Source organism: Amia ocellicauda, chromosome 15 (assembly GCF_036373705.1).
Source record: "Amia ocellicauda isolate fAmiCal2 chromosome 15, fAmiCal2.hap1, whole genome shotgun sequence".
Taxonomy (NCBI): domain Eukaryota; kingdom Metazoa; phylum Chordata; class Actinopteri; order Amiiformes; family Amiidae; genus Amia; species Amia ocellicauda.
Genome location: NC_089864.1, coordinates 19287086 through 19314020, shown reverse-complemented (window position 1 = coordinate 19314020; position 26935 = coordinate 19287086). Strand labels below are relative to the sequence as shown.

Below are 26935 nucleotides of genomic sequence, written 5' to 3'. Positions count from 1 at the left end.
TTCAGGATAGGTGTTCATGAAAATAACTGCAATAACACAGTTAATCTGAGATTACATTTTGATATCACTAATAAATACCCTTTGACAGCAACATAAGCCACTAAGAATTTTCTAATACACTAATCTCTGCACTATTTCTAGGCCGCCACAGTAACTCATGTCACAGTATAGAGATTATTGGCTGCCTAATCACACAGAGAGCCACCAGTCACGAGCAATGAAAAGCCATATGTCTGTGGCATGCAGCATTCTTTAAAATAATGTTCCAGATTTGTGTTCCTAGTCATTCAATGTGTTTATGTGTAAGCCTATGTGAGACTTATGCAATTCAAGATGTTATCATTCTATATAATATCATCAAATAGGCATTAATAGATGGAAAACCCCAGAAATTGACATTGCAGCCTACATCGAGAAATCGCAGTGAAAACATCACAATAAATACATGCTGTAGTGGGGTTCAGATCACAATTTAAGCCAATAACCTTTGCTATGATATGAGCAGTAAGACTATGGCACATTATCATTTAGCGAAATCTTTAATTAATTTAATGATATCTTCAGATATTTCAAGATATCTCTAAATCACTTAAAGATACCTGCAAATCATTTAAAGATATATTTAAAAGGCACATTAATTAGATATCTGTAAATGGTTTCAAGATATATGACATTCAATTCAAGATATCTTGAAATAATTTAGAGACCTCTAAAAATATTTAAAGATACAGTGAGGGGAAAAAAGTATATGATCCCCTGCTGGTTTTGTACGTTTGCCCACTGACAAAGAAATTATCAGTCTATAATTTTAATGGTAGGTGTATTTTAACAGTGAGAGACAGAATAACAACAAAAAAATCCAGAAAAACGCATTTCAAAAAAGTTATAAATTGATTTGCATGTTAATGAGGGAAATAAGTATTTGATCCCCTATCAATCAGCAAGATTTCTGGCTCCCAGGTGTCTTTTATACAGATAACAAGCTGAGATTAGGAGCACTCTCTTAAAGGGACTCTCCTAATCTCAGCTCGTTACCTGTATAAAAGACACCTGTCCACAGAAGCAATCAATCAATCAGATTCCAAACTCTCCACCATGGTCAAGACCAAAGAGCTGTCCAAGGATGTCAGGGACAAGATTGTAGACCTACACAAGGCTGGAATGGGCTACAAGACCATCGCCAAGCAGCTTGGTGAGAAGGTGACAACAGTTGGTGCGATTATTCGCAAATGGAAGAAACACAAAATAACTGTCAGTCTCCCTCGGTCTGGGGCTCCATGCAAGATCTCACCTCGTGGAGTTTCAATGATCATGAGAACAGTGAGGAATCAGCCCAGAACTACACGGGAGGATCTTGTTAATGATCTGAAGGCAGCTGGGACCATAGTCACCAAGAAAACAATTGGTAACACACTACGCCGTGAAGGACTGAAATCCTGCAGCGCCCGCAAGGTCCCCCTGCTCAAGAAAGCACATGTACAGGCCCGTCTGAAGTTTGCCAATCAACATCTGAATGATTCAGAGGAGAACTGGGTGAAAGTGTTGTGGTCAGATGAGACCAAAATCGAGCTCTTTGACATCAACTCAACTCGCCGTGTTTGGAGGAGGAGGAATGACCCCAAGAACACCATCCCCACCGTCAAACATGGAGGTGGAAACATTATGCTTTGGGGGTGTTTTTCTGCTAAGGGGACAGGACAACTGCACCGCATCAAAGGAATGATGGACGGGGCCATGTACCGTCAAATCTTGGGTGAGAACCTCCTTTCCTCAGCTAGGGCATTGAAAATGGGTCGTGGATGGGTATTCCAGCATGATAATGACCCAAAACACACAGCCAAGGCAACAAAGGAGTGGCTCAAGAAGAAGCACATTAAGGTCCTGGAGTGGCCTAGCCAGTCTCCAGACCTTAATCCCATAGACAATCTGTGGAGGGAGCTGAAGGTTCGAGTTGCCAAACGTCAGCCTCGAAACCTTAATGACTTGGAGAAGATCTGCAAAGAGGAGTGGGACAAAATCCCTCCTGAGATGTGTGCAAACCTGGTGGCCAACTACAAGAAACGTCTGACCTCTGTGATTGCTAACAAGGGTTTTGCCACCAAGTACTAAGTCGAAGGGGTCAAATACTTATTTCCCTCATTAACATGCAAATCAATTTATAACTTTTTTGAAATGCGTTTTTCTGAATTTTTTTGTTGTTATTCTGTCTCTCACTGTTAAAATACACCTACCATTAAAATTATAGACTGATCATTTCTTTGTCAGTGGGCAAACGTACAAAATCAGCAGGGGATCAAATACTTTTTTCTCTCACTGTATCTTGAAATGCATTTTGAGATATCTCTAAATTATCATTTGGCTAATCACCATATTAGACAAACAGTTTCAATGCATCCTACACTGAAATGCAGCCCCCAGGAAGGCAATCAAAAGCATAATGACTAAACAAATGAAAAGTTAAGTGAAAGTCTGAGAGAAAAACAGGTTTTGAAATTTTACTGGTTTTGCAGTCCTTTGACTTTACATGCTTTGAATTAGTATCAGGAACTATTCATGGGAGAATGCAAAAATAAACACAAATAAACAAAAAGACTCGGTGTGTATGATCTTTCTTGTGATATCACTGTGCTGGATTCTCAAGAATGCACACAATTGTGGACCATAATCTTTTGGTAGCTGATACGATGCTTCTTTAGACTATGCAGCTCGGTACCCTGGGGCACGTCTCTGCTGACAGTTACAATCCAGCAAACCAGCCTTACTGCTTACATTTAATTAATTAAAATTATATCTGTTATGTACCATTAACTGAATTACTCTAATTAGATTTTTTTGTTTTGCTTGGTTGTATTCCATATTAATTTAGTATGAGTTTGAATTTGTGTAAATGTACAGAAAGAACTGCTAGTGTTATTTATAAGATATTTTTATGAACCAAAAGTTTAACCAAGAAATATGTTACTTGTATCTAGTCTTCTTTTTATAACACGAAGAATGTAAAGAAGGATGCAAATTTTAAGATCACTTATGGCAAAGCTTGTGGCAAATCAAGAATGCCACGATTAACATCTTTGGATGTGGTATGTTGAGACATCTTTGAAGTATTTTCTCCTTATTTAACTGAGGAAACATTTCAAACAAAGCGTGTATTTACCCTCCATACTGTAGCTGCTTAAAAATGGCCAAAGGCATGAGCAGGCTTCATCATTCCCCATTCCTCGAAAATAAGGAAGGAGTTCATGAATACAAATCTGTGTCACTCTTGTTTCCAAATGACTTCCTAGGATGTAATTTGTCTTCAAAGTATTCTTTTAAAGCATTGATGGAGCCTCTTTCTTCAGTTGTAGGGCTTTTGTCAGTTCTTCAGTTGATTTGACTCTAAATTAATTTATTTTGGAATATAATTATCATTCATTTCATGTTGTGCTCAGTATTAATCTGACAAAAGTATTCCCTCTACTTTTAATTTGCTTCTAACCTTTAAAATACCCCCCCTGCTAAAACATAAAATAAACCACTATTGTGTTTGAAGCCTCAGTAGGGATACATTATTATTATTTTATTATTATTTATTTATTGGCAGACGCCGTTATCCAGTGCGACTTACAAAATATAAGCACAATAGAAAGTGCAAAAATACAGTGCAGTTCAAGGCATACAACATTTTACAAATTCCAATTTACACAAGTGAATACATTAAAAGAGGTCTTACATCCTGGATTGTAAAAGCTAAGTGCAGACAATATGTTAGGTCACAGTCAAGGGCCACAGGAAAGGGAGCATAGGGAATATCAAAATAACAATATGAGTACTAATATTGCAAGAAGTATGATAAAATGTTGTAAAGTGCTATCTTACAGGAGAGTAAAGGACTAATATTACAAGTACTGTCTGAATACATTTTTTATGTTTGACTTCCCAAGCGACCTGTAAGCCCTGTTTCTTATATTATATATATATTTTTTTCTGATACTTTGGGAAGAATTAACACACCCTCATTGAAATAATTATTTCTTGCTCATGTTCAATTCTATTGAAATTGCCTTTCTTGAGGGCTTCAAAAGGTCTAATGCTGAATATTATTAACAGCCATTGTTACATTCGAAATATGTGGGACTAGTCTTTTATAGTTTTAGAAAAAGTCAAATTTGATGTTACAAATTACTTAATCCAAATTGTATAATTTGATTGACATTTGAACTCAAAATTAGAAATATATTTATGTGTCTTATTCAATTCGTTTTGTTACTGATATATGGTACGCATTTTTCATAACACTGTAATCGTTTCTTCTACAAGCTGTTTGTCAGGAGTTCAAGCTGTTTGTCAGCAGTTGCACAGGTGAAGGAGATATAGCAAATTAGAATTATGCAGAACATATTCAATCATACGCACAACAAGCTTGACGTGAAATAACTGGAAGGTTCAGATGATATCCGTAGCTCCACTCCATGTTGTGAAAAGAGCTACAAGAAAATTCCTACAAGAAAGCACAAAGGGGATTTTTTAAAGCAGAAATACTTTGTCGGTTTTTATAACTCTTTCCTGAACAATCGTGATAACAAATGTGTTTAGTATGACACAAGTTATAGGCAAAACAGCAAAATATACATTATAGCAAATTGCACACATTGTAAAGCTCATTAGTGGTTTTAACTTGGAATACAGAGAGTGGCAATCAATTATGATATATTTTACAAAGCACAGATTCCAGTCACCAGACAGAGATGATTATGATTGATGAAACCAGCCCAGAAAGTATGGAAGACATATCTGAAAGCAGATCACAGGGGGATCTCATGTATAGTATTAATGATAGACCACCATGGTACCTGTGCATCTTGCTTGGTTTCCAGGTAGTGTATACTTTATTTTTCTGTATGTCATGCAATCGTCAAGTCATCTTTTATGTTAACATTATAAAACAAAAAATGTCCCTTCTCTTGCAGTGGTCATGAAATGTAAATACTACTATTAATATTACCAGTATAGCTATAAGAACATATATTTCCACTGGAAATTATCACGTAAATAATCATTCTCTCCTTGAATTAAAATATGATGATTAATGGCTTTATTACATTTCTTACAGATGTTTCTTTATCAGATGGTTTGGTGGACGTGAACATGAACATGCACATGCTATTTGCATAGATTATGCAAATAAGCAGACAATAACTTAATTTGAACCCCCAGAATGCAGTTTTCTAAATTAACTTATTTACCTGTTAGAACAGCTTGGATTCTTATTTAGATCTTGGGCCGGATTAACTCGAAACTTTGACCCACCAGCTAGAAAACTACAAACCTGTACATCATAGCGGAAACATTTATGATTAGAAGAAAGTGGCATCTTACTAAAAATGAATACGCAACTGAGAACAGTTCTGTAGTTTTCTATTAGCGGGTGGGTCAAAGTTTTGATTTAATCCAGCCCCTTATTTCAATTAACACAGCAATGTATCTGTATGATTGATTGTTTTACTTCCGGTTTATTGTCTCTGCCATAGATGTAGTGGTCAACCTTTTCTCTATGCAATCTGGTGAAGAATTTCATTTTTGTTTTTCATAATGTTCTGTATGTAGTTAATATATAAGAGAGAAGCTGGATGACTAAATCTGTGTTTTTGTCATTGTTGTTGTTGTTTTTATCTAAAGACATTGCAAACTGTTGGCAAACCCAAACCACTAGGCTTTTTTGCACCCAACTTGTAACTTACAAGTTGTTAGTTGTACTTTATTTGTGCTACAGCATTAAAAAATATACTGATGTTTATATGTGTATCTGGGAAGTATGACCTGTGAGGTTTAACTTCAAGTTCTATATTTCAGCTCAGCAGACTGTGTAGGATAAGTATATATTCATGATTCTCCCAAAATACTAGGAACTATGTTTACTAGGAAATGGCTAGGTACAGCAAAGCAAAATTGTAATTTTCCCCTTTCAGTAACATTATGTAAATAATTACCTAAGAATTATGACTAAGAAATCATCCCTATTATTATATGCAAAGTCAAGGGTTAATTAAAATCCCTTAATAACTGTAGTTAAATATATCTGCTACTTTTGCAAGCCTTCTGATATTTAAACATGAACACTAATGCCATGTCTAACTGCCAATGATAATGAACAACCAGTAAAACTAAGGGATGGCCAACACTGGCCTTCTGGAGAGACAGATTTCCTATTTTGTGTCCCCTGGCAATTCAACCATTGCCAGATAAAAGATCTTCTGTTCAACGGATATGAATGACTGACTGAGATGACAAGCGGGAAATCAAAGAGTCTTTTCAACATGTCATGTAGTGCTTCACTGAGACCAAATCTGCCGCTAGGCATACACAAGAATTCCAGCTCAGTCTCATCGTGGTGATTCAGCTCCATCTATTCAAAAATAATACAGGTCAAACTGGATTAAGTAGTGGGACCTATTGTGAAAGTGCTCAGGCTGACATCCAGCATGTTAGTGGATCAGTTGGAGGGATGCACAGAAAATACAAGAAAACTCCTACATTGTAATGGAGATTATAACATTTTGCTTAGCTCTTATGTTTAAATAAAATGGACACTTCTAGCATTCGAAATTTTCTTATGAAATCTTTGTTATTATTATTATTATTATTATTATTATAATTAGTAGTAGTAGTAGTAGTAGTAGTAGTAGTAGTAGTAGTAGTAGTAGTACTAAACAATGTTTAAAACAACATAATTGATCATAAACATATTAAGTGAGATGATAATGACTATTTTAGGCTGACAGTAAAAGCAATAAGGAAACAACACATTAAGGAAAGGGGTGTTTAAAAAAACAGTAATTTTAAAAGAATGACAAAAAAACTAAGTATGCTTACATCCCCCTTTCCAATTATACTTCCTAGGCTGGATTAAATCAAAACGTTGACAAATCAGCTAACAGAAAACTACAGAACTGTACTCAGTTGCGGCTTCATTTTTACTAAGATGCCTCTTTCTTCTAATCATAAATGTAACCGCTATGATGAACAGGTTTGTAGTTTGCTATTAAAGGATGGGTCAAAGTTTTGATTTAATCCGGCCCCCTGTCTCCCCTTAAAATAAACAACAATTTTTAAATTACGTTTAATTAAAAAAGTTTTTGTTTACACACTTATTCTAATTACACATTTTTTGTAATAACCCTTTAAAAAACAAACATTTAAAAAAACATTTTTTTTCGAATTCCCATTTTTTTTTTTTTTATTAAGCCCAGTTTATTTCACAAACAAAACACATCTCTTAGAATGTGCATATACAGTGTGTGCTTACTTGTGGATTGTTTTACGGATGAAAGGGACTAATGTGCTGCAAAAATTTTTAATCTAATAACTGACCTGCTATTAGATACTTGGAAGGTGTTTAAAGAAAACTAAAAATAAATTATCATGTTGAGTACCAATGATTTAAAACAAAAAATAATCTCTTCATAAAATGACATGACATGTATGGAAACTTGGTGACATGTTTGAAATCAAATTCAATGTTTTTGCTTCCCACAGAATATCATTACGTAAGAAAATGTTTGTCAATATCACACACTACAGCTCCTTGTTGTAAGTTACATTGCGTCCTACAGATGGGAGTCCTGTTAGTTAATGCTAATTATATTTGGATAATGCTTTAATCTTTCCAATTCTTTCACAGCATTATATCCTGGCTTTTGGTGGCATTGTCGCCATCCCACTCATTTTGGCGGAACCTCTGTGCATTCAAGACAACAATGCAGCTAAAAGCCAGCTCATCAGCACCATATTCTTTGTCTCAGGCGTGTACACAATACTCCAGACAACTTTCGGGACTAGGTCGTGAGCAATTATTTTATTTTTATTTTTCTCCAAATATTATTTTAAATCGATAATACTTGCTGAAACTCATGAAATGTAATTGTGACTGAGCCAGTTATGGTGATCTCACTCTGCTAGCCTTTGAAGGGGGTTCAAATTCCCTGTGTTCCTGGAGGGGACACGAAACTAAAATAATATATAACGTGGGAATGATTTATTATATTGTGGGAACAATTTATTATATCGTTGGAGCGATTTCATTATATTGTGGGAACGATTTCATTATATCGTGGGAATTATTTAATTTCCAAATAGGCATATGTAATTTCATGTGGCTCATGATTAAAGATCAGTATAATAAAGTGTATCAGGGTTTCGCTGACTTCAGATTCTGTATGATACCCTTGCAAATCTATGACTGTATTTCAGATTGCCTATTCTTCAAGGGGGCACGTTCAGCTTTCTCACCCCTACACTGGCCATTCTAGAAATGCCCCGACCAGAATGCAACGTTCTCAAACAAAATAGAAGTTCCTCACATTGACAGAGATGAAATATGGAAATCCCCAATGCGTGAGGTGTTTTTTTAATTATTATTTAAAAAAAAAATTGAACTGGAGTTGAAGCATTTGCTTTTCAAAACGAAACCATGTCCTCCTTTATCCAAGACAAAGATTTTGAACCAGGAATACATCTTCCAAAGGTTTCAAAACAAAGATACAAAATATTCTCTCCTTTTGCCTTTTACAGATTCAAGGAGCCATTCTGATAGCGTGTTTGCTGCAGATAGTGCTGGGCTTCTCAGGTCTTGTTGGCTGTGTCCTAAGGTTTATTGGCCCCTTAGCTATTGCTCCCACCATAAACCTCATTGGACTTTCCCTTTTCCTAGAGGCTGGGAAGAAGTCTGGAGGCCATTGGGGAATTGCTGCCTTGTAAGTAAGCATCAATCACTGTGAATTGCTTCATGCTACATTAGGACTTAAATATCTTGGGTGGGCAAGACCAGTCCAGTGGATGCCATTTTTTTATTTTTGCTAATTGATATCCCCTGTTAAAATTGCCTCTATGTGCAATAAATCTCCTTTCACAAAAAAGCTAATATACTACAGCTTTTTGATAACCGTTTAAAAGTAGATAGTCTTTTTATATAACTGTTTAAATCTATAAAGGTTCTCTCTTGATCTGTGAGATTTCTTTTTACTCTTAGTTTTAAGAAGATTAAATTCGCTGAGGCTGTTTTTGTTATACATTTTACAAATACTTTCAACGATCTTCTAAAAGCATTTTTAATGAATGTACGGGTCATTAGTTGTGTTCCTGCTCTACTGAATTTTTAAGATTTTTGGTGGTTCGTAATACCTCTAAAAAGTAAACAACTATGTATTGTCCATAAACTGCATTGAAAGCATAATTTAATCTGAATTTAAATTCATTCCACCATGTCTTTCATATTTTCATACTTTCTAAGAAGGTGTGTCTCACTTTCTTAAGGGCTGTGTCAACCTGTTTAACAAAACATATCTTGATGATACATTTTATCTCTGAGACCTATGCAGCAGATCAGGAGTAAAGATTATGTTCCTAAAAAGGCCCTTCATCTATGTTTAGTGTCTTAAGTATTACCTTTGCTGCCCTTTGATAATACTACCTATAGTATTAATCATTTTAAAATATGTATGGGTTTGACAGGGGGGGTTATACAGCTTAACCTTTATGTTCCTAATAATTCTCCATTAGCTGATACCACTGTACGTTCATATGAATACTCCTTCTTGTCATTTCCTCATTGATCCTGTTATTGATCCTCATGTAATTCCCTTAGTGTAGAATAGATGGTGCATATATTCCTTTTTTAAATTGTTTTAATGTGGTGGATGTCTTTATGCAAATGTAAGATTATGTTCTTGTAGAAAGATGTTGCATGCCTTGTCTAGGACCATTTCAAAATTATGAGCTATAAGCAAATGGGGAATTGCTTTAGGTAGAAGGAATAATCCTGTCGAACAAAAAGCAGCAACCGAGTATTGGATCTGAAATTTGCAGGCTAGTCAAAGTTTTGATTTTGCACAGGTGCTTGTTATTTTATTTTGTATTTTCACGAGCATGAGGCAAATATATATATATATATATATATACATACACACACACAATAATAAAATATTCTTGTCCTATATATGCTCTTAACCAGATTTGTTTTGTTTTCCAATCTGATGTGAAATTAAATGAAAAGCTGCATAAAAGTAGCAAATGTATAGTCTGCAGTTAATTCTGATTGAAAGAATTATCTATTCCCATTTGCACAGGACAGTGGGTCTAATTCTTCTCTTCTCTCAGTATCTGAGTAAAGTTGATGTCCCATTACTTGCCTACACAGAGAAGAAATGGAAGGTTATCCGATACCCTCTATTCAAACTCTTTCAGTAAGTATTTCCATTAAATTTGCATTGTATTACTTCCTTTGCAGAGTGAACACTGTTGACTACAGATCATGAGTCAAGTGTGCAGAACTGTTTAAAAAATGAACTTAATGAAATAAATATAATATATTTATGTGACTAAACACAGAACAGTTTAGGGAGTGTCAGATGCATGATGCATAGGATTAGTTACATTCCTCTTTGCATGGCAGATTTATCACAGACCAGTTTGTTTTTTTGACAAATTGTCTTGGCTTAGTGAGAGTTTATTAAATATTAGATTTTGTGAATCACTTGAAATGTTCTATTTGCTTTTCACACAAGTAAAGAACACCAACAAATTCACCCCCAGGTGATATTTACCAGCTGTGCATTCTTTCTCTAAAAGTCAGAAACTGGATAAACCAACTCTTGATGTTGAAAGGTTGTGTTAATAATAATAATGTATTAAACTGCTAAGCTTCTATATCCAGAGTAATATATATAGTAAATGATCAGCTACCATGAGTGAATAACTTTAAATAGGTTAATCCAGAGGTAGCAAAAGAAAGATCTTTCCTAAACAGAGAACAGAGATAAACAGGTTATGCACAATCACTCCATGCTAACTTGTAATTAATGACATATATTGTGCTGTGTATTTCCAGGGAGGAAGCAGGACAGATATATGTTGAATGATTTAATCTAAATTAGGCTTTTTATGCAAAACTTTGAAAGGAAGAAGCAGTGGACTTGTTACAGTTAATCTACCGTAATACCATTGAGGAAGCAAATCATGCCAGTGTTAACATAATCCATAAATCCACCCATAATCCAGTTATAATATACTACTCTAATACTACTAGATATCTCACACTTTAGAGCCAACACCTGTCCCATGCTTTTGGCTAAATACCAACTGAACTCCATGTTACTTCAAAAAGCAAAAAGCCGTGATCTGAGGTGAGCTGAGGTGAGGTTAGGTTCCCAAATTAATTCAGTACAAAATAAATATACAGTGCCTATAGAAAGTCTACACCCCCTTTCAAAATGTTCACCTTTTGTTGCCTTATAGCCTGGAATGAAAATGCAATAATTTATTTATTTTCCATGTATCTACATATCCTACCCCACAAATTTCAAGTGAAAAAATATTACATAATTTTGTAGAACATTCCTTGAAAATAAAAACAGATATAGCTTCACACAGCCAAAACTAAACTGGAATGACTAAGGAACAAAACAGTAAATGTCCTTGACCCAGTCAGAGCCACGACCTCAATCCAATCAAAAATATGTGGCATGACTTAAAGATTGCTGTCCATCAACTCTCCCCAAGGAACTTGACAGAGCTTGAACAGTTTTGTAAAAAGAATGGTCAAATATTGCCAAATCTAACACGTCTTCTATGTCAAAGGCAGCCTACTTGCTTGAGTGCATAGAACCACCTTCCTGAAACTCACATGAACCCGAGTCTGTCCTGTATATAACACAGTATCCAAAATAAACTGGTTTAAATCAACAATTCATTTTTTTGACAGAGAAGCAATACAATGATGCATGTCATATTCTAGTGCTTGTTATGTTTTGGAAAGATTATATCTTCCCTTTCATTTCCATAGGTATTAATTTCATACACAATCACGCATTTGTGTTTCCATGTATACAGGCGTTATTTGGAATGTGTGGGTCTTGGTTCGTTTGCTTCTTACTGACATACTTCAATGCACTGCCATCAGAACCTGATGAGTCAACGCTGTAACAAGTGCACCATGGTTTCATGTTCCTTACCCAGGTGAGCCTTATCAGACAGATATATATATATATATATAAAAGATCTATTCAAACATGTACAAACATGACATATGGAAACAACCAAAGTACTTTCAGAATGGGTAGAATTATTTATTTATGTATTTATCACAGTTTGTTATGCTTTGATTTACTTGACATTTTAGTGTAATTCTTATAAGTATCCACTTATGATTTATTTTCTTTATTCAATCTTGAGAAACATACTCACGCCCTTGTAGATGTGACTGATTTGTATAGCTTTATGACAGCATCTTCTATCAGCCCTCCTGCTTCATGCTTTAAAATAATGTAACATTCTGAAGAACCAAATGAAAATTTGATGTTGTCAAAATGAGACTTATTTTAGAATTTGTGGCATTTCCTCCAAAAGAATAAAAAAACACTTAACATTTTAAATGGGACAAAACTGAAAAAAACTATTATAGGAACAATTCATGGTAAATGTTGTAATTGAATTCTGCTTGTCGGACGTCAAAAAGCTGGTCGATTTTCTTTTTATTTCCACAATAGGTCAATGGGGTCTCCCGACTGTGAGTCTGGCTTCTGTGCTTGGCATGATGGCGGGTGTCATCGCTTCAACCATGGAGTCAATCGGGGATTATTATGCATGTGCCTGTCTTTCAGGGGCCCCACCCCCACCCCCACCCACTCATGCCATCAACCGTGGAATAGCAATAGAAGGGATTGGATGCTTTTTAGCAGCCATCTGGGGAAGTGGGAATGGAACTACCTCATACAGTCAAAACATTGCTGCACTTGGGATAACTAAGGTATTTATATATATATATATATATATATATATATATATATATATGTCTATATCTACACTACCGGTCAAAAGTTTTAGACCACCACAATTTTTCCAGTTTTTATTGAAATTTAAGCACAGTTTTTAGGTACAGTTTCTTACACCATCAAAAGGCACTTGCAAACTGGAGGAAACTCTTGACAGGAAGATTTCTGGGAGACCCAAAGCCACAACAGAATCAGAAGACAAGTTTCTGAGAGTCAACAGATAGCGTGATAGGCGGCTCACAGGACAACAGCTTCAAGCACAGCTTAACACTGGTCGAAGTAAGCAAGTCTCAGTTTCAACTGTGAAGAGAAGACTTCAAGCTGCAGGTTTGACAGGTCCAGTGGCAGTAAGAAAGCCATTGGTAAGATGGCAAAATAAGAAAAAGAGACTTGCTTGGGCCATGAAGCACCGCCAGTGGACTACTGAAGACTGGAAGAAGGTCTTATGGAATGATTAATCAAAATTTGCACAAAAATCATGCAAGGATGGTTCCTCAGTGTGTGACACCAACTGTCAAACATGGAGAGGGATGTGTGATGGTCTGGGGCTCTTTTGCTGGATCCAGAGTCGGTGACTTGCACAGAGTGAGTGGCACCCTGAACCAAAACGGCTACCACAGCATTTTGCAGCACCATGCAATACCCTCTAGTACAGGGATGGGCAACTTTGACGGTGGTGAGGGCCAATACATTTGCATCCTTACTACCAGAGGGCCAGGTTACAAACCCGCACTCTCATTAATAGAATATTGTAAACCACCTTCCTCTACATGGCTAATATAACTACTAATTAATTAAATAATCCAACATGTCTGATTATTGTTTTAGTTTTTATTATAAAGCACACCAGTTGCCCAAAGCTTTAGTTTTAGTTTAAATGAAAAAGCCAACCCATTATAGTTATCTCTGAATTATAACACAAAAGCAACAAAAGCTTACAAAAGCTTTAGTTTTAGTTTAAATAAAAAAGATAATCTGTCTCCCATTGTATCATTGTATCCCAGCTCCTCTACTGCTGGCTACAGTAGTTGTGCCAAGCTTGAAAGTGCTTTTAATATTATCTTTAACCTAATGCTTCTTGAGCTAGCGCCCTCTAGTGGTTGATTGTAGTAATTAACTGAGCAAGCAATTATTGCATTGAACTGCGTTTGTAGCTGCCTGTCTGCTGGGAGGATGAAGCACAACTCCAACTCAATTAGGCTGTCCATGACAGGTGATGCGGGCCGTATGTGCGAGTTGCCCATCCCTGCTCCAGTATATGCCTAGAGTCATCCTACAGCAAGGTAATGACCCAAAACATGGGATGAACTGGACAGAGGAGTGAAAGAAAAAGCAACCTACAACTGAACACATTTGTGGGAACTTCTGCAACAGTGTTGGGAAGAACTTTCTGAACAATATTTGATTTCCTTTGTAGAAAAAATATATTGAGACATTAAACCTGCGTAAATTTCAATAAAAACTAGAAAAAAGGTAGTGTATATATTTCTATATATTTCTCATTAATATTAATAGTTATTATGAATACTATTTACCCATCTTATTTCAGACCTGGGTTTCACACTACCACAGAAATGAGAAACCAAAAGACATGTTTAAACAATTGCAATTGGTTCAACTGTCTTGGAAAGTTTTGAAGACTTCCATGAAGTTTGATACTAATGGTTTTAATTTATTTCATCTCAGCTCAAATTACTGTAAATGATCCCTGACAAACATGTCATCTCAATTGAGTTAATTGATTTCATTGTTTGTGAAAAATGCTTTAGTGTGCAGCGTGATTATAGGCTATGTATCCGATGATCACAATTACCATAATATGTTGTTGCATTTTTTGTTTGATTGTTTTATTCTTTAGTCTTTTCTAAAAAACAAGCTCACCACAAGTATTAATCTGAATCTATCTTATTTATCAAGTCATTTACAGTGGCCACATGACAGGAAAGACTCATTACTTGATCTTATTAATTATCAAAGCATAACAGTATCTTGCTGTCATGTCTTTACAACAACGACAATAATTAAGTAGGTATTAGGGGTGCAGTTTAAAAGAAAATGACTCAGCTGGGAACTTATTTTGAATCTGGTGTTTCTTTACAGTTCTCAATTATGTCACTTTCAGCCTACTCACATGTCATCCAATTTCCACTAAACTGTGAAATATACAAAACCAGATCAGATTTCTTGTGCAAATCTGACCTCTATCATTATCTAATAGTTGCCAAGGATTTACACATAATTAGCAGGGATAGATGGGTTAAAAGTGACCAGAGTTTCCATCGACACCATTGTGCAGCAGTATCTAGCAATTCAAAATATTGTCATTGAAAAGAAACTGATTACAATGTTTAAATACAGGCTTTAGTCCAGTGAAGGTGGTGTTGCATGCTGAAAATTTTTGTGGCCTTCTTTGGAATTACGCCAAATTAAACAGGAGTGAGATGCAGGCAAAATATAATTGTGTGCTATTCACATATAAGCAAAAGTGACCAGATAAGAGAAACATGAGCAAGAAACAATTATAAGCATATAGCTTATATTTCAAAATGACCTGTACTTTCTTAGAACTGGTTTGAAATAAGAACCAAGACATACTGTGCCAAGAAGCCTTACTATCACCATATTGAATATCAGAAACCTTTCCTGATTGGTTAATTTAGTTTAAGTTTTTCGGCAAGGCTTTTCAAGAGGACACATTTGATTCCTGCAGGTTTTCAATGTATCTTTCAATTAGCAACTGATTAATATCTGGAAATGACAGGTGACTTGACTTAATACTCAAACAATTAGTTCAATTTATTAATTAAGATTTGGGATGGACCGAAACTAGAGGGCACCGAGTACCTCGAGGCCTGGAGTTGCCCATCCCTGCTTTAGACAATAAAAGAATGAAAATTATACAAATGCTGATTTAATCAACACGAAGAAATGAAGGCTTTGTGTGGAACTGGTTACAAACAGTAAGAATCACAGTAAGAATGATACAGTGACAAGTTAACATGTGGTAACAAGTTAACTTTCTTTCCCATCAGCTGTCATGCATGATACATTCTTGTATCTTACAACCTCTACAAACAGGCATAGATAAAAACATTAGTGTGACTGCATGACATTACTTATCTTGATCAGCATATCGTTCGCTGTTTTGATGACCTGCCTGCCAAGATTATGTTCTAAAGGTGTCACATGGCATGGCCGCTTTATATTTGCCTTAGCATTTTGGGTTTGTAATTTTGTGATTGGCAGGTAGTTCAACATTTTGACTGAATCCATGGCTTTGTCTTCTTTTGTACCATTTTGCCTCAGAAATCCTTCATTGGACAAATACTTTTCTCTACCCATTGACTGTTATCTGGTATGGAAATCTGTACAGCCAGTGGAAATGTTGCTGAACACATTGCTAAATTGTAGTCCTTTACATTAAGCCTACATAGCACTTCACTATTTTTAGATTATACATACTTTCATCTCTGTCACTCACAATGTCTTCATTTAATAAGTTATAGCATTCTATATCTTGTTTTATTGGGAGGACACCTATTTAAATCTCCATCAAGGAAACACTCACAAGTATCCCATGTTAATGTAGATGAATAGCAAATTTAAATTGACACCACCCATCTGGGCTTAAACTCTTTAAGAATGGATTATGTAATAGGCGGATGTAACAAGGAGTTCACCACATCATTTATCATATGAGCATCTTTGGGGAAATAAGACTTTTCAGTTTCACTTGATGGTTCATGAATTCCCATCAAAAACAATAAAACCACTGGATTTGTCTTCCCTGCAGCAACTGGAGTCATTAGTATCAAGTCAACCAACTGTTAGTGTTTCTTTCTCCATATTCTAACTCCTGATTGTAATTATAGTTTCCGTAAACAACAAGCGGTGTTGCTGTATCTACGGCTGCAGGAAAAACATTGAGAACAGAATTATTATGTTGTTCTTTCCAAAAACAGAGATTAAAAGTGGAGATTGCTTGTGCAAGTAATCGCTCCATCGTTCAGAAAAGGGAAAACAAAATCTATAATCTGCAGTGATCATAATCCAACATCTGCACCACTCGAATTATGAGACATGGGCTGATTTGTATGAATAGGATAATGCACAGTAATTAATTTCATTTTCAATTATGTCATTTTCTTAATCAAATATCTTGCACAAACAATCTCCCCTGTGGATGAATCACATCTTGTTGAGACCATAATGCTAAATGTATGGCTGACTTGATAACAGTTGCCATGGGGAAGACAAATCTGTTGATTCTGTAGTTTTTCTGCTATCCAGGAAGTTATGACTTGACACATCCAAACAAACTGAGAGCGCATACATGCTTAAATTTGACATCTGCCATAATTTGTTAAGTTTTAAAGTTTAGATTTTTAAATGTTGCTTTTATGAGAGACTCGCTCTGGAACAATGGCATGTATTTTTTTTTACACTGTAGGACATAAAATAATCATATTCTTGCTATAATATATGTTTTCTTTGATTAATTACATAGTACATTAGAAAAATCTAAGAATTAAAATTGGCCAACTCATCAACTGCATATTACATACAACCTGTTTCTCCTACCTAGTGGAAACACACATCACATACATACTTATTTTAATTTTGATTTAGTTTGGGCCTTTTTTTTTTAATTTTAAGAACAATAGGTCATACTACTTAATTAAGGTAATTTTATGAATTTTCCTATTAGAGATTATTTACTTTTTAGACGTTTAAGAAGTTTAATTAACAATAAAAGTAATATATTTATAAAACATATTAATACATTTTACATTATAAGACAATATATAATGATATATTTTGCATTAAAAAGATGATTTACTGTTTTTTCTAAAGGTATGCATTTGTGTATGCATGTTACAATTAAATGATAAGTTATATGCAAATTAAATTGCATTCATGTAATACATTGTTTCATATTTAATGTACAGAATTTTTTGTTAATTTGGAATATTACAAATATATATATATATATGATTTACTGCTTTCTACTTCCTTCCCTCTTTTAGGTTGGTAGCAGACTGGTACTGCAGACTGCAGGCATTTTAATGATTGTACTGGGAGTCTTTGGAAAATTTGGTGCTATATTTATTACTATTCCAAATCCAGTTATTGGAGGAATGTTCTTGGTTATGTTTGGAATGATTGTAGCTGTCGGAATATCTAACCTTCAGGTAAGGAGCTATGCACAAATATAAGATCTTTAGTATTTTCTGTTCTCCTAAGCAATATCTATATATATATATATATATATATATATATATATATATATATATATATATATATCTATATCTATATATATATAGATATATATATATGTTTCATGACTGTTCATTAAAGTCATCTTCAGCTAAATCCATTCATTAATGTCTCTATAACGTTGTGACAATATTGTGAAATAACATTTTGACATTTTTAAAAATGTTGACAAGTATTTTAAAAAGGATAAATAATATGGAAAACAATATAAATCGATTATATAATAACCATTAAAGATGGGTATTTATCATAGATGTATTTCCATTATATCATCCTATGCTAGTACCAGCAACCCCCACTCTTATGAGTCGAGCCCTTGTACATCTAACCCTTATTTCATAAATGCAAGCTATGGATGTAAATAGGTGGGGTTTTAGGGGCTCTCTCACATTTTATAAATGGTTGTAAATCTGTGGGGTCATAAGGGTTATATAAACACTGCCTTAGCCACACCACAACCTTATAGTAATGTTCTGAAATGTTGTGTGTTAGTGGTGAACCAGTTACTGGAATCTCTTTAGTATATACATGTAAAACCAAAAAACACACAATGATAAAGAAATGTATGGCAAACTACATTTACAAATAGTGGGAGGAAAATCGTGAATAGCCGTACTTGCATCTTCATTTGAAAAAAGGAAATATTTAACAAAATGTTTTAAAAACTCATTCCCATGGCAAATTCTGGCACAGACTCAGAAGAACAGCAATATACTAGTGACATCAATAATGAATAAGCTCCTGGAAAATAATAAGCTGCCAAAGTACATATTCAGTTTCACATCATAGGCTGGTATGATCCATAATTCAGAGACTTGTGTAATTTATTTGTAGGAAGTTGTCAGGGTGCAGCTGAGAAGATTAAATGTTTTTGTTGGGCCTGGTTGGGTTGGGTCAATGAATGTCATTGCGGACTCTTCCAAAGTTCTTCTATATTTGCGGTTTTGACAAAGTAAGAGCCAGCATGGCAATTCACAGTATTCAATTAACGGTGACACACCTGGCAAAGCTTGTAGTTCAAGCAAATGTGTTGCATGTTGTATTTAATGAAGTGGCCTTTGTGATGTTGGTCCTAAAAATGACAAACCTAATTGGAGACAAACCAAGTTTTCAGGCAATAGACTGCAGTCCCTAGGAAACAAATCACAAAACAAATTCACGAGTTTTTAAGTAACACGATTGCCAATCCAAAAGACAACAACATGTCATTCCCATGAGTATGAAGAAATTCATAGGTTGTATTTTTCATTAGGGAGATAGTAGATAGTGAGTACAAACATAGTTATGAGATTCATTCACTTATAATTTTATGTCCCGTGCCATGGGTGAATTGGCACCAGAAAAAACACCTACATTTTAAAATCTAACTACGCCACTCTGATTTCACAGACAACTATGTGCGGTGTGTCCAAAGGAGAGCACGTGATTTGCTGGGTGATGAAGCAATAACAAAAACACACGTGCAAATAATAAGGCAATTAAGCAATTAAGTGAGAAAGTAATGAAAGCAAACCAAGTGTAAGTGAATAATTGAAAACAAATGCAAAAGTAATATAATAGTGAACACCCAGCTGTTACCGTCTGTGACACTTACTCTGGTGCATCATTTTATCTCTTTTCAGAAAGATACTGGAACAATTACACAATATTTGGCTTTTCTATTCCTGGTGACATCATGCCACATGCAATGCATGTATTAACAGTACAAATTGCATGCCAGAATGTGTACAAAAAATGTTTTATACACCCATTCACTCTGACAGGCATGTTACATGTTACAGCTGTTACTAATATAAAACTGTTTTTCTTAAACACCACAAAGAGCTCTCTGACTGCATTAGTCATTACAAATTACAAATAAGCAACAGCTAAATAAACTTATACATTCATGCATGAAAATTAATTAACTTAAATCTGCTTTGATTTTAGTATGTGGACTTGAATTCTTCAAGGAATTTGCTGATCTTGGGATTTTCAACCTTCAGTGGACTAGTTCTTCCGACCTGGTTTCAATCAAATCCTGGAATCATTGACACAGGTAGGCTTCAATTGACATTCATAAATTAATATATTGGTTAATGATTAACTGTATAATTGTACTGGATTTATTAGGTTCTTTGGGGGGGGAGGATAGATTGCTAAATCTATTGCCACACATGGCATACATGTATGAAATAAATACAATTAATATATCTTGTTGAGTTTTACACACCTAGTAAAAAGAAGATAACTTAAGACAAATCATAGATCACACATTTGTAGATACATCAATACATTTAATCAATTAATTGATCATGATTGATGTACAGACCTTGTTGACAATACAATATTATCCAAACTAGTTGGCATGGTGTCCTTCGCAAGACAGTGTCTGCACTCTTCTCCTATTTCCCCCTTCCAGGTCCTCTCAGAGGAGTTGGTATTACTCTTCATTGTCAAAAAGCACACGTATTCAGCACTATAAATCATTAAAACAAATCATAATCCTAAAATTATGTAGAAGGCCCTAACAGACTTGGATCCTGATCAGCTACTCTGCTTGTTTAGAGCAGCCCCAACCACACCCTGCTGAGGCAACGATCAGTTGTTACTAACACAGCTCAGCCTTTTATAGGCCCTAGGCCAGGTTTGAGCAAGTAAGGAAAAAGCAAAAATGTAAAAAGTTTTCACAACAAAGGAAGTAGCCAAAACTATCCACCTGTCACATATGCTCAGCAATTCATATTACTTACATGATGACAATATACAATTTTTTAATCTAATCTAACTGGATGAACATTACCTTGTGACTGAGTACAAGGGTGCAATGTATTACACATGACTCATGGAATCTTTCCAGTTTAAAAATGTATAGGACTTTGTACGGGATGCCTCTACATTCCAAAGCTAAGATTTGTTTTAGTTTCCATCAGAGAAAAACAACAACTCTGTTTCTTAAAGTTTATGGGAAATGCCCAGTCACTGCAAAGCATAGCACATTAATGCTAGCTTAACACATTGTTTACCAGCCTGCTCAGAAATGTTACCTCCATCCTGAGAACGGCAAATTCAGTATTAGGTAATAGGCAGTATTTTCCAGTTGTCCGTGGCTCCTCAATGCAGAAATACCATCAGTGGATGGAATTCAAAATAGTCTAAAACTATTTTAATATTCCTGACATAATGCATAAATACATTTCTTTGTACATATTGGCATGCAGTCCATTTTCCATGCTTTTTTTTTCTGAATGTTATCTGGCAGGCTCTTGATAAGTCACCTTTGCCTTTACGCAGTGAAATCTATGTTCTTATTCATTATTTCAAAATGCAGTACATCTGTTATTAACACATATCGGCAGGTGAGATCATTAAAGTGTATTAGATAACTCATCTAATCTTGAAATACTATTGACGTGGGTATGCCTAGTCACTCTGTTTTAGCTTTAGTCTTTGGTACATGATGTTTTTCCCCTGTGTTGACTAAATCCAAGAAAGACTACCATTATAGAGACATCCATGTTTCTGAAAATATGTTACTTAAATAAATGTGTAGTTAACTATACTGGTTTTCCTCCTTATTTGACAGTAATCCATTCCCGAAAACATTTCAGATAGCAAATTTTCATAAACCGAACAGGCTTTTTCCATTAATTTAAATGGGGAAAATGATAATCCATTCCCCAAACATTCCCAAAAGTCACCCAAACATTTCCAAATGCCCTAACATGCCTTAATAACAACAAGTAAAGCACTTCTTTCTAATATTTATTTCAAACACCAATTGAATCATTAATAACCACTAAATGGTGTACAGTAATTATCTGGTATGTTGTTTGTGTATGTGCACTCATATGTTACAGTATTGCTGGCTATGGGATAATCTTCTTGCTAAACAAACAGATCTCACTGGGCATGAGTCTCTCTCTTATGTGTGGTGAGAGTAGAAAATGTGACGGATAGAATCTCGTTGGCGCGCAGAGTTTGAATGCTTTTTTTGAATGCTCCGAAGCTTTATCTTTGTTAAAGCATTTTTTTTTCAGCTGTGGAATAGTAAGGTAGTAAATTAAAGGCTGTATCATTTGTTTGTAAATTGATCATTCTGATAAGGAGAGAAACCTGTAGTTAATATGAAAAAAAAAACCATGACATCTATAGCAGGGGTGCACCATGACAGAAATAAACAACTTACAAAACATGTCTTGTTTCATATGAAATTGTTTTATTAAGCATCTGAAAGCCAAGATAGTTCTACGTGTCTCAACATGTTAAAATTAATTAAACCGAAGGATAAACAGTCGTTTCATTGTGTCTGAAATGTTTTTTGTTTTTCTTTTACTCAAATCAGGAATGTTTGATCACTGTTTGCACAATTTAAAACTAATTTTCTGTTGCAAGGCTAATATTGTTAGAAGTTACAGACTTAGTCAGGTGATGATTTTAACTTAGACAACATTTTATAACAAACATGAGATAAAGTATAGATTCTTTGAATGCCAAGCAGTTACTTTTCATTCAAACACACAATAGCTTGTTATGAAGCATTGACCAAAAAGACTGTATGGTGAGGGTTATTCTGTCGACATACTTCCCTGCTTTATGGAATAAAAGGTTTTGAATAATTTAGAAAAATCATGATATTTATGGAGAATTTGAAAAAAGAACAAACAAATAACCTCTGGTTTGAGTCAACCATATATCAGTTTCTGGATATGTCTCACCATCAAAACAATCTTTGTAAATCAATCACCTCAACTTATTTTGTTTCTAATCTTTTCAAACTAAAGTTAGGGGCATAGCTCCTTGTTCACCAAAAATCCAATGACATCATTTATTGATGGGTCAAAATGGTACATGCTCAGAATGATGTGCTGGAATTCTGAAAAGTCATCAGCTTTGTCATCAGGGATTTTAAGTATTAAAGAAATTGAAGTATGTGCATTTGTTGGAACCTCAGAATACTAAAACACTGTTGTTGTGAATGCCATACCAAAGCCTAAAACTGGAATCAAATTGCTTAGGTTGCATGGCCTCATTAAAAATTACCTCAGCCTATACTAAGTTCTGCTGGTTTATGGTCCCATCTGGATGAACAATGGAGAGGATGGAATCTGTACACATTTATGGTTTCAGTTTTCATTGGTTCACACACATGAATTATGTATGGCATATCAGCTCCTGGGAAATCTTGCACTGATGCCTAATGTTGCATGCGGGAAACCTATTATGGTGAAAATTGTGAAATTGTGTGTTTGTATTGTGTGTTTGTCAAAACTGTTACATTCCATAATTTAGATTTGTTTCAGTCACTCCTTGATTAATATTTTGTTTTTTAAATTTTATATCAAAGCATTCTTGAATAATGTTTCTAGCTGGCCACCCTAATTATATTGTTTTTATATACTGTATATATATATTATAAATTTCAAAACAACAACACAATAATTATAATAACAGCAATGTAAAATATTTTAGCAAAAGCTCAAGACTTAAGTTTTTAAAATTAGGAGAAACTTTAAAAAGGCATCTTGTTTTTGGCGTGTGGATCATATGGTGTCAGATTCTTAGTTATGAAAAGCTAGCTTGTTTCTTAAACCATAAGCCTTACAGCAAGCCCAAACTGCATACACCTATCCTACACACATGTCCCATTGTCTCCTCAACACTGTCATTTAATTTCTAAGTTTGTTAGATGAACACCTACTCTAACTCAATTAATGTAGCATTTGCTGAAAGCATGATGACAATATTGAGCATTATTAGAGGACATTAATTCACACCATAATAAAGAAACAATACCTTCATGTTTATGGTTGAAAAACAAGCATGTTTTCCTTGTGAATTCCACAATGCCCTTATTAAATGTGCATGAACACTGAAATTCAAATTTATCAATATCATATTTGTAATTCATAACGATATATGGTCATGTTCTTTTTTGTGGATATGTTGTTCACTTATTTGTTATTAGATAACAAAATTGATAAAATGACAGTAAAAGAAACATTTAATCTTCTCACTTGTGAATGTACATCTTAAAAGACTCTCCCTTTAGCACAAACACAAACGAACAAAAAACATGGATATTTTTTTTCACAGACACTTAATTGTTTTGGTGAGAATTGTACTTTTCCCATCTCAGGGCCTAAAGACTGATATACACAATGTCCTTTCAACGCAGTGAATCACATGTGATTGGAATGTACTTTATTCCACCCTTAAAATTGCCGGGGGAGAAATACTATGCTATAGATTGGTACAATTGGTAAAATTGCATTCAATGCTGACGCAGAAGGTTCTGGTAGTGAGGTTAAATAACAATATATATACATAGATACATGTTCCTACAAATGTATTCAAGATTAATAACAAGACTGTTGTTAACGTAAATGATGACAGTGATGCATTGTTTTTAATTCAACTGTGAAACTTATCTAAAAATCAACACAAACTGTAATATAATCTACACAAATGGCACAAAAAGTATGTATCAAAAATAACTTAACATCTGTGTTCAGACTACCTGCAGGTAAGTTCATTGGCATTATCAAGGTTTCCATCTACTGTATATCTTTCCATCTTTCTTTGCTACAATTACATACAAACCCAGCGTAACTTCTGCATAGATTCAAAATGTGTGTGTGCGTGTGTGTATATACAGCTCTGGAAAAAATTAAGGGACCACTCCAAGTTCAGAAATCAATGTTAAATGGTATAATTTTTTTCCAGAGCTGTATATAATCATCACCATAAGCCCATGTCAATCCACTGCTGGATGAAGGCCTCTCCAAGTTTCCACTTGCATCGATCTACTGCTTCTTGTTTCCAGTTGGTTAAAATGTTCTGATGGTATACAAAAGAAACTATAGCCATTGCTTGGCTGCAATATAGAACATAAGAACATAAGAAAGTTTACAAACGAGAGGAGGCCATTCGACCCATCGTGCTCGTTTGGTGTCCATTAATATCTAAGTGATCCAAGGATCCTATCCAGTCTTGGACCCCGTTCACACTTATTAATTTAGTCCGGCTTTTTTCACACTGGCAGGTTTAGGAGCCTCAGCGCGTCACACATGCGGGCGAAAAGGCGGCCTAAACGAAATGCATGCCGGGAATAAACACATCTGCACAAACACACCAGTGACGCAGGACATGAGGTCTGTTACAGGTGTGTGCGATGTGTTTATAATCACAACTTATTAATATCGATTGGCTATTGTTCAGTTCTATTTTGTATTTGAAAGTAATCTTACCCTTTGCAGCCGAAGCTTTCTAAAATAATTAAAAATGTGCTGGTTCAATGGGGAATCTAATTCATATATTTCCCTTTTCAAATGTCTATCTTTGGTTCTGCACGTCTAAAAGTGCTGTTATACATTCACCCGAAAGCAAAGCACCTTTATTAGGACATCTGCATTAAATCACAGTAAATCTTGTGCATTAGTGTGCAATCGTGTGCATGGGAAGCAGCCTCTGACGCGTGTGTAGTTTTATCAGACAGCAGCGCTGGACACTCCCTGCGGTTTCTGTTGTAACTGTATCTTCCGCATTGCAAACGCTGGCATTTGTGATCGTACTGCTCAGCTCAATATAACTGCATTTCGGATTGCATAGTAAATAACCGGTCTCGTATTAAAATGCACTGATTTGAATGGAAACCTGCTTCGGTTAAATTTATATCGTTTTAATGCAAAATGCGGATAATTAATAAAGTTACCTGGTCCCGTTCACAATTTCACAATGCAATTTCCACGTGTAAAATGCATACTGTTAAATTTCAGACTTCAATCATACTTAGTACAAGAAAAAACAATAGCAAGTTTACCAGCTACACACTTTTATTTTAATCGACCGAGTAGTTTGAACTGTTTACATTATAACTCATTACTTAGCCTAGACTTTTATAATATATATAAAGATGCGAGCTAGCGAAATGTAACAGTACATTTAAGGCTATAGATCAATATGACATTCAAACAATAGAGACAATACTGTGTCCCGCAGTGTGTGAGCTGTGTCGGTGCCCGTGTTTACTCTGTGTTTACTCTGTGTTTACTCCGCGTCTCTCAGACACGTGTCTCTGGGGGTGGGGCTTGAGTTGCGTCACAATCTGACGCTTTCCACCGGCCCAGGGCCGGCGTGTTCACAGTTATATTTAGGCCGCATTAGGCCGGGTCGAAAAGCGGGAGTAGTTTTGACCTGGCCCAGGGCCGGCCTAAATCTATGACCCTGTTCACATATGAGTTAGGCCGGCCCTGGGGTGAACGGGGTGAACGGGGTCTTGGATCAAGTCCCCACGTAGTCTCCTCTGTTCCAGGGTGAAAAGGTTCAGTTCCCTCAGTCTCTCAGTAGGACATTCCCTTCAGACCTGGAATAAGTCTGGTTGCTCTCCTCTGAACTGCCTCTAGAGCAGCGATATCTTTCTTGAAGTGTGGAGCCCAGAACTGTCCACAGTATCCAGATGAGCTCTAACTAGTGCAACTAGTGCAGTCTAAACATCACTGCCCTTGTTCTCAATTCTACACTTTTGACAATATACCCTAGCATTGTGTTTGCCTTTTTTATGGCTTACCCACATTGTTTGGATGGAGAAAGTGAGGAGTCCACATAGACTCCTAGGTCTTTCTCATGCGTTACTTCATCTAGTTCTGTTCCTCCCATAGTGTAATTATAGCGGACATTGTTGTTACCTGCATGTAATACCTTGCACTTGTCCACATTGAATTTCATTTGCCAGGTGTCAGCCCACAAATGAATATTATCTAAGTCCCTCTGAATAGCCTGTGCTGCCAAGATTGTATCTCCTGAGCCACCTATTTTAGTATCATCTGCAAATTTGACAAGTTTGCTAACTATCCAGAGTTCAGATCATTCAT

At 35.4% G+C, this 26935-nt stretch overlaps 1 protein-coding gene across 1 annotated transcript in view; it reads left to right on the top strand.

Moving 5' to 3' along the window:
- The first annotated feature begins 4727 nt into the window (after window positions 1-4727).
- The window catches only part of LOC136771430 (solute carrier family 23 member 2), a 32019-nt gene continuing 9811 nt past the window's right edge, over window positions 4728-26935 (top strand). The window contains 11 exon segments of the mRNA XM_066723747.1: window positions 4728-4856; window positions 7661-7818; window positions 8230-8331; window positions 8333-8378; window positions 8551-8732; window positions 10104-10191; window positions 11836-11944; window positions 11947-11991; window positions 12522-12781; window positions 17834-17998; window positions 20013-20121. Coding sequence (XP_066579844.1) covers window positions 4728-4856; window positions 7661-7818; window positions 8230-8331; window positions 8333-8378; window positions 8551-8732; window positions 10104-10191; window positions 11836-11944; window positions 11947-11991; window positions 12522-12781; window positions 17834-17998; window positions 20013-20121 — 1393 coding nt within the window.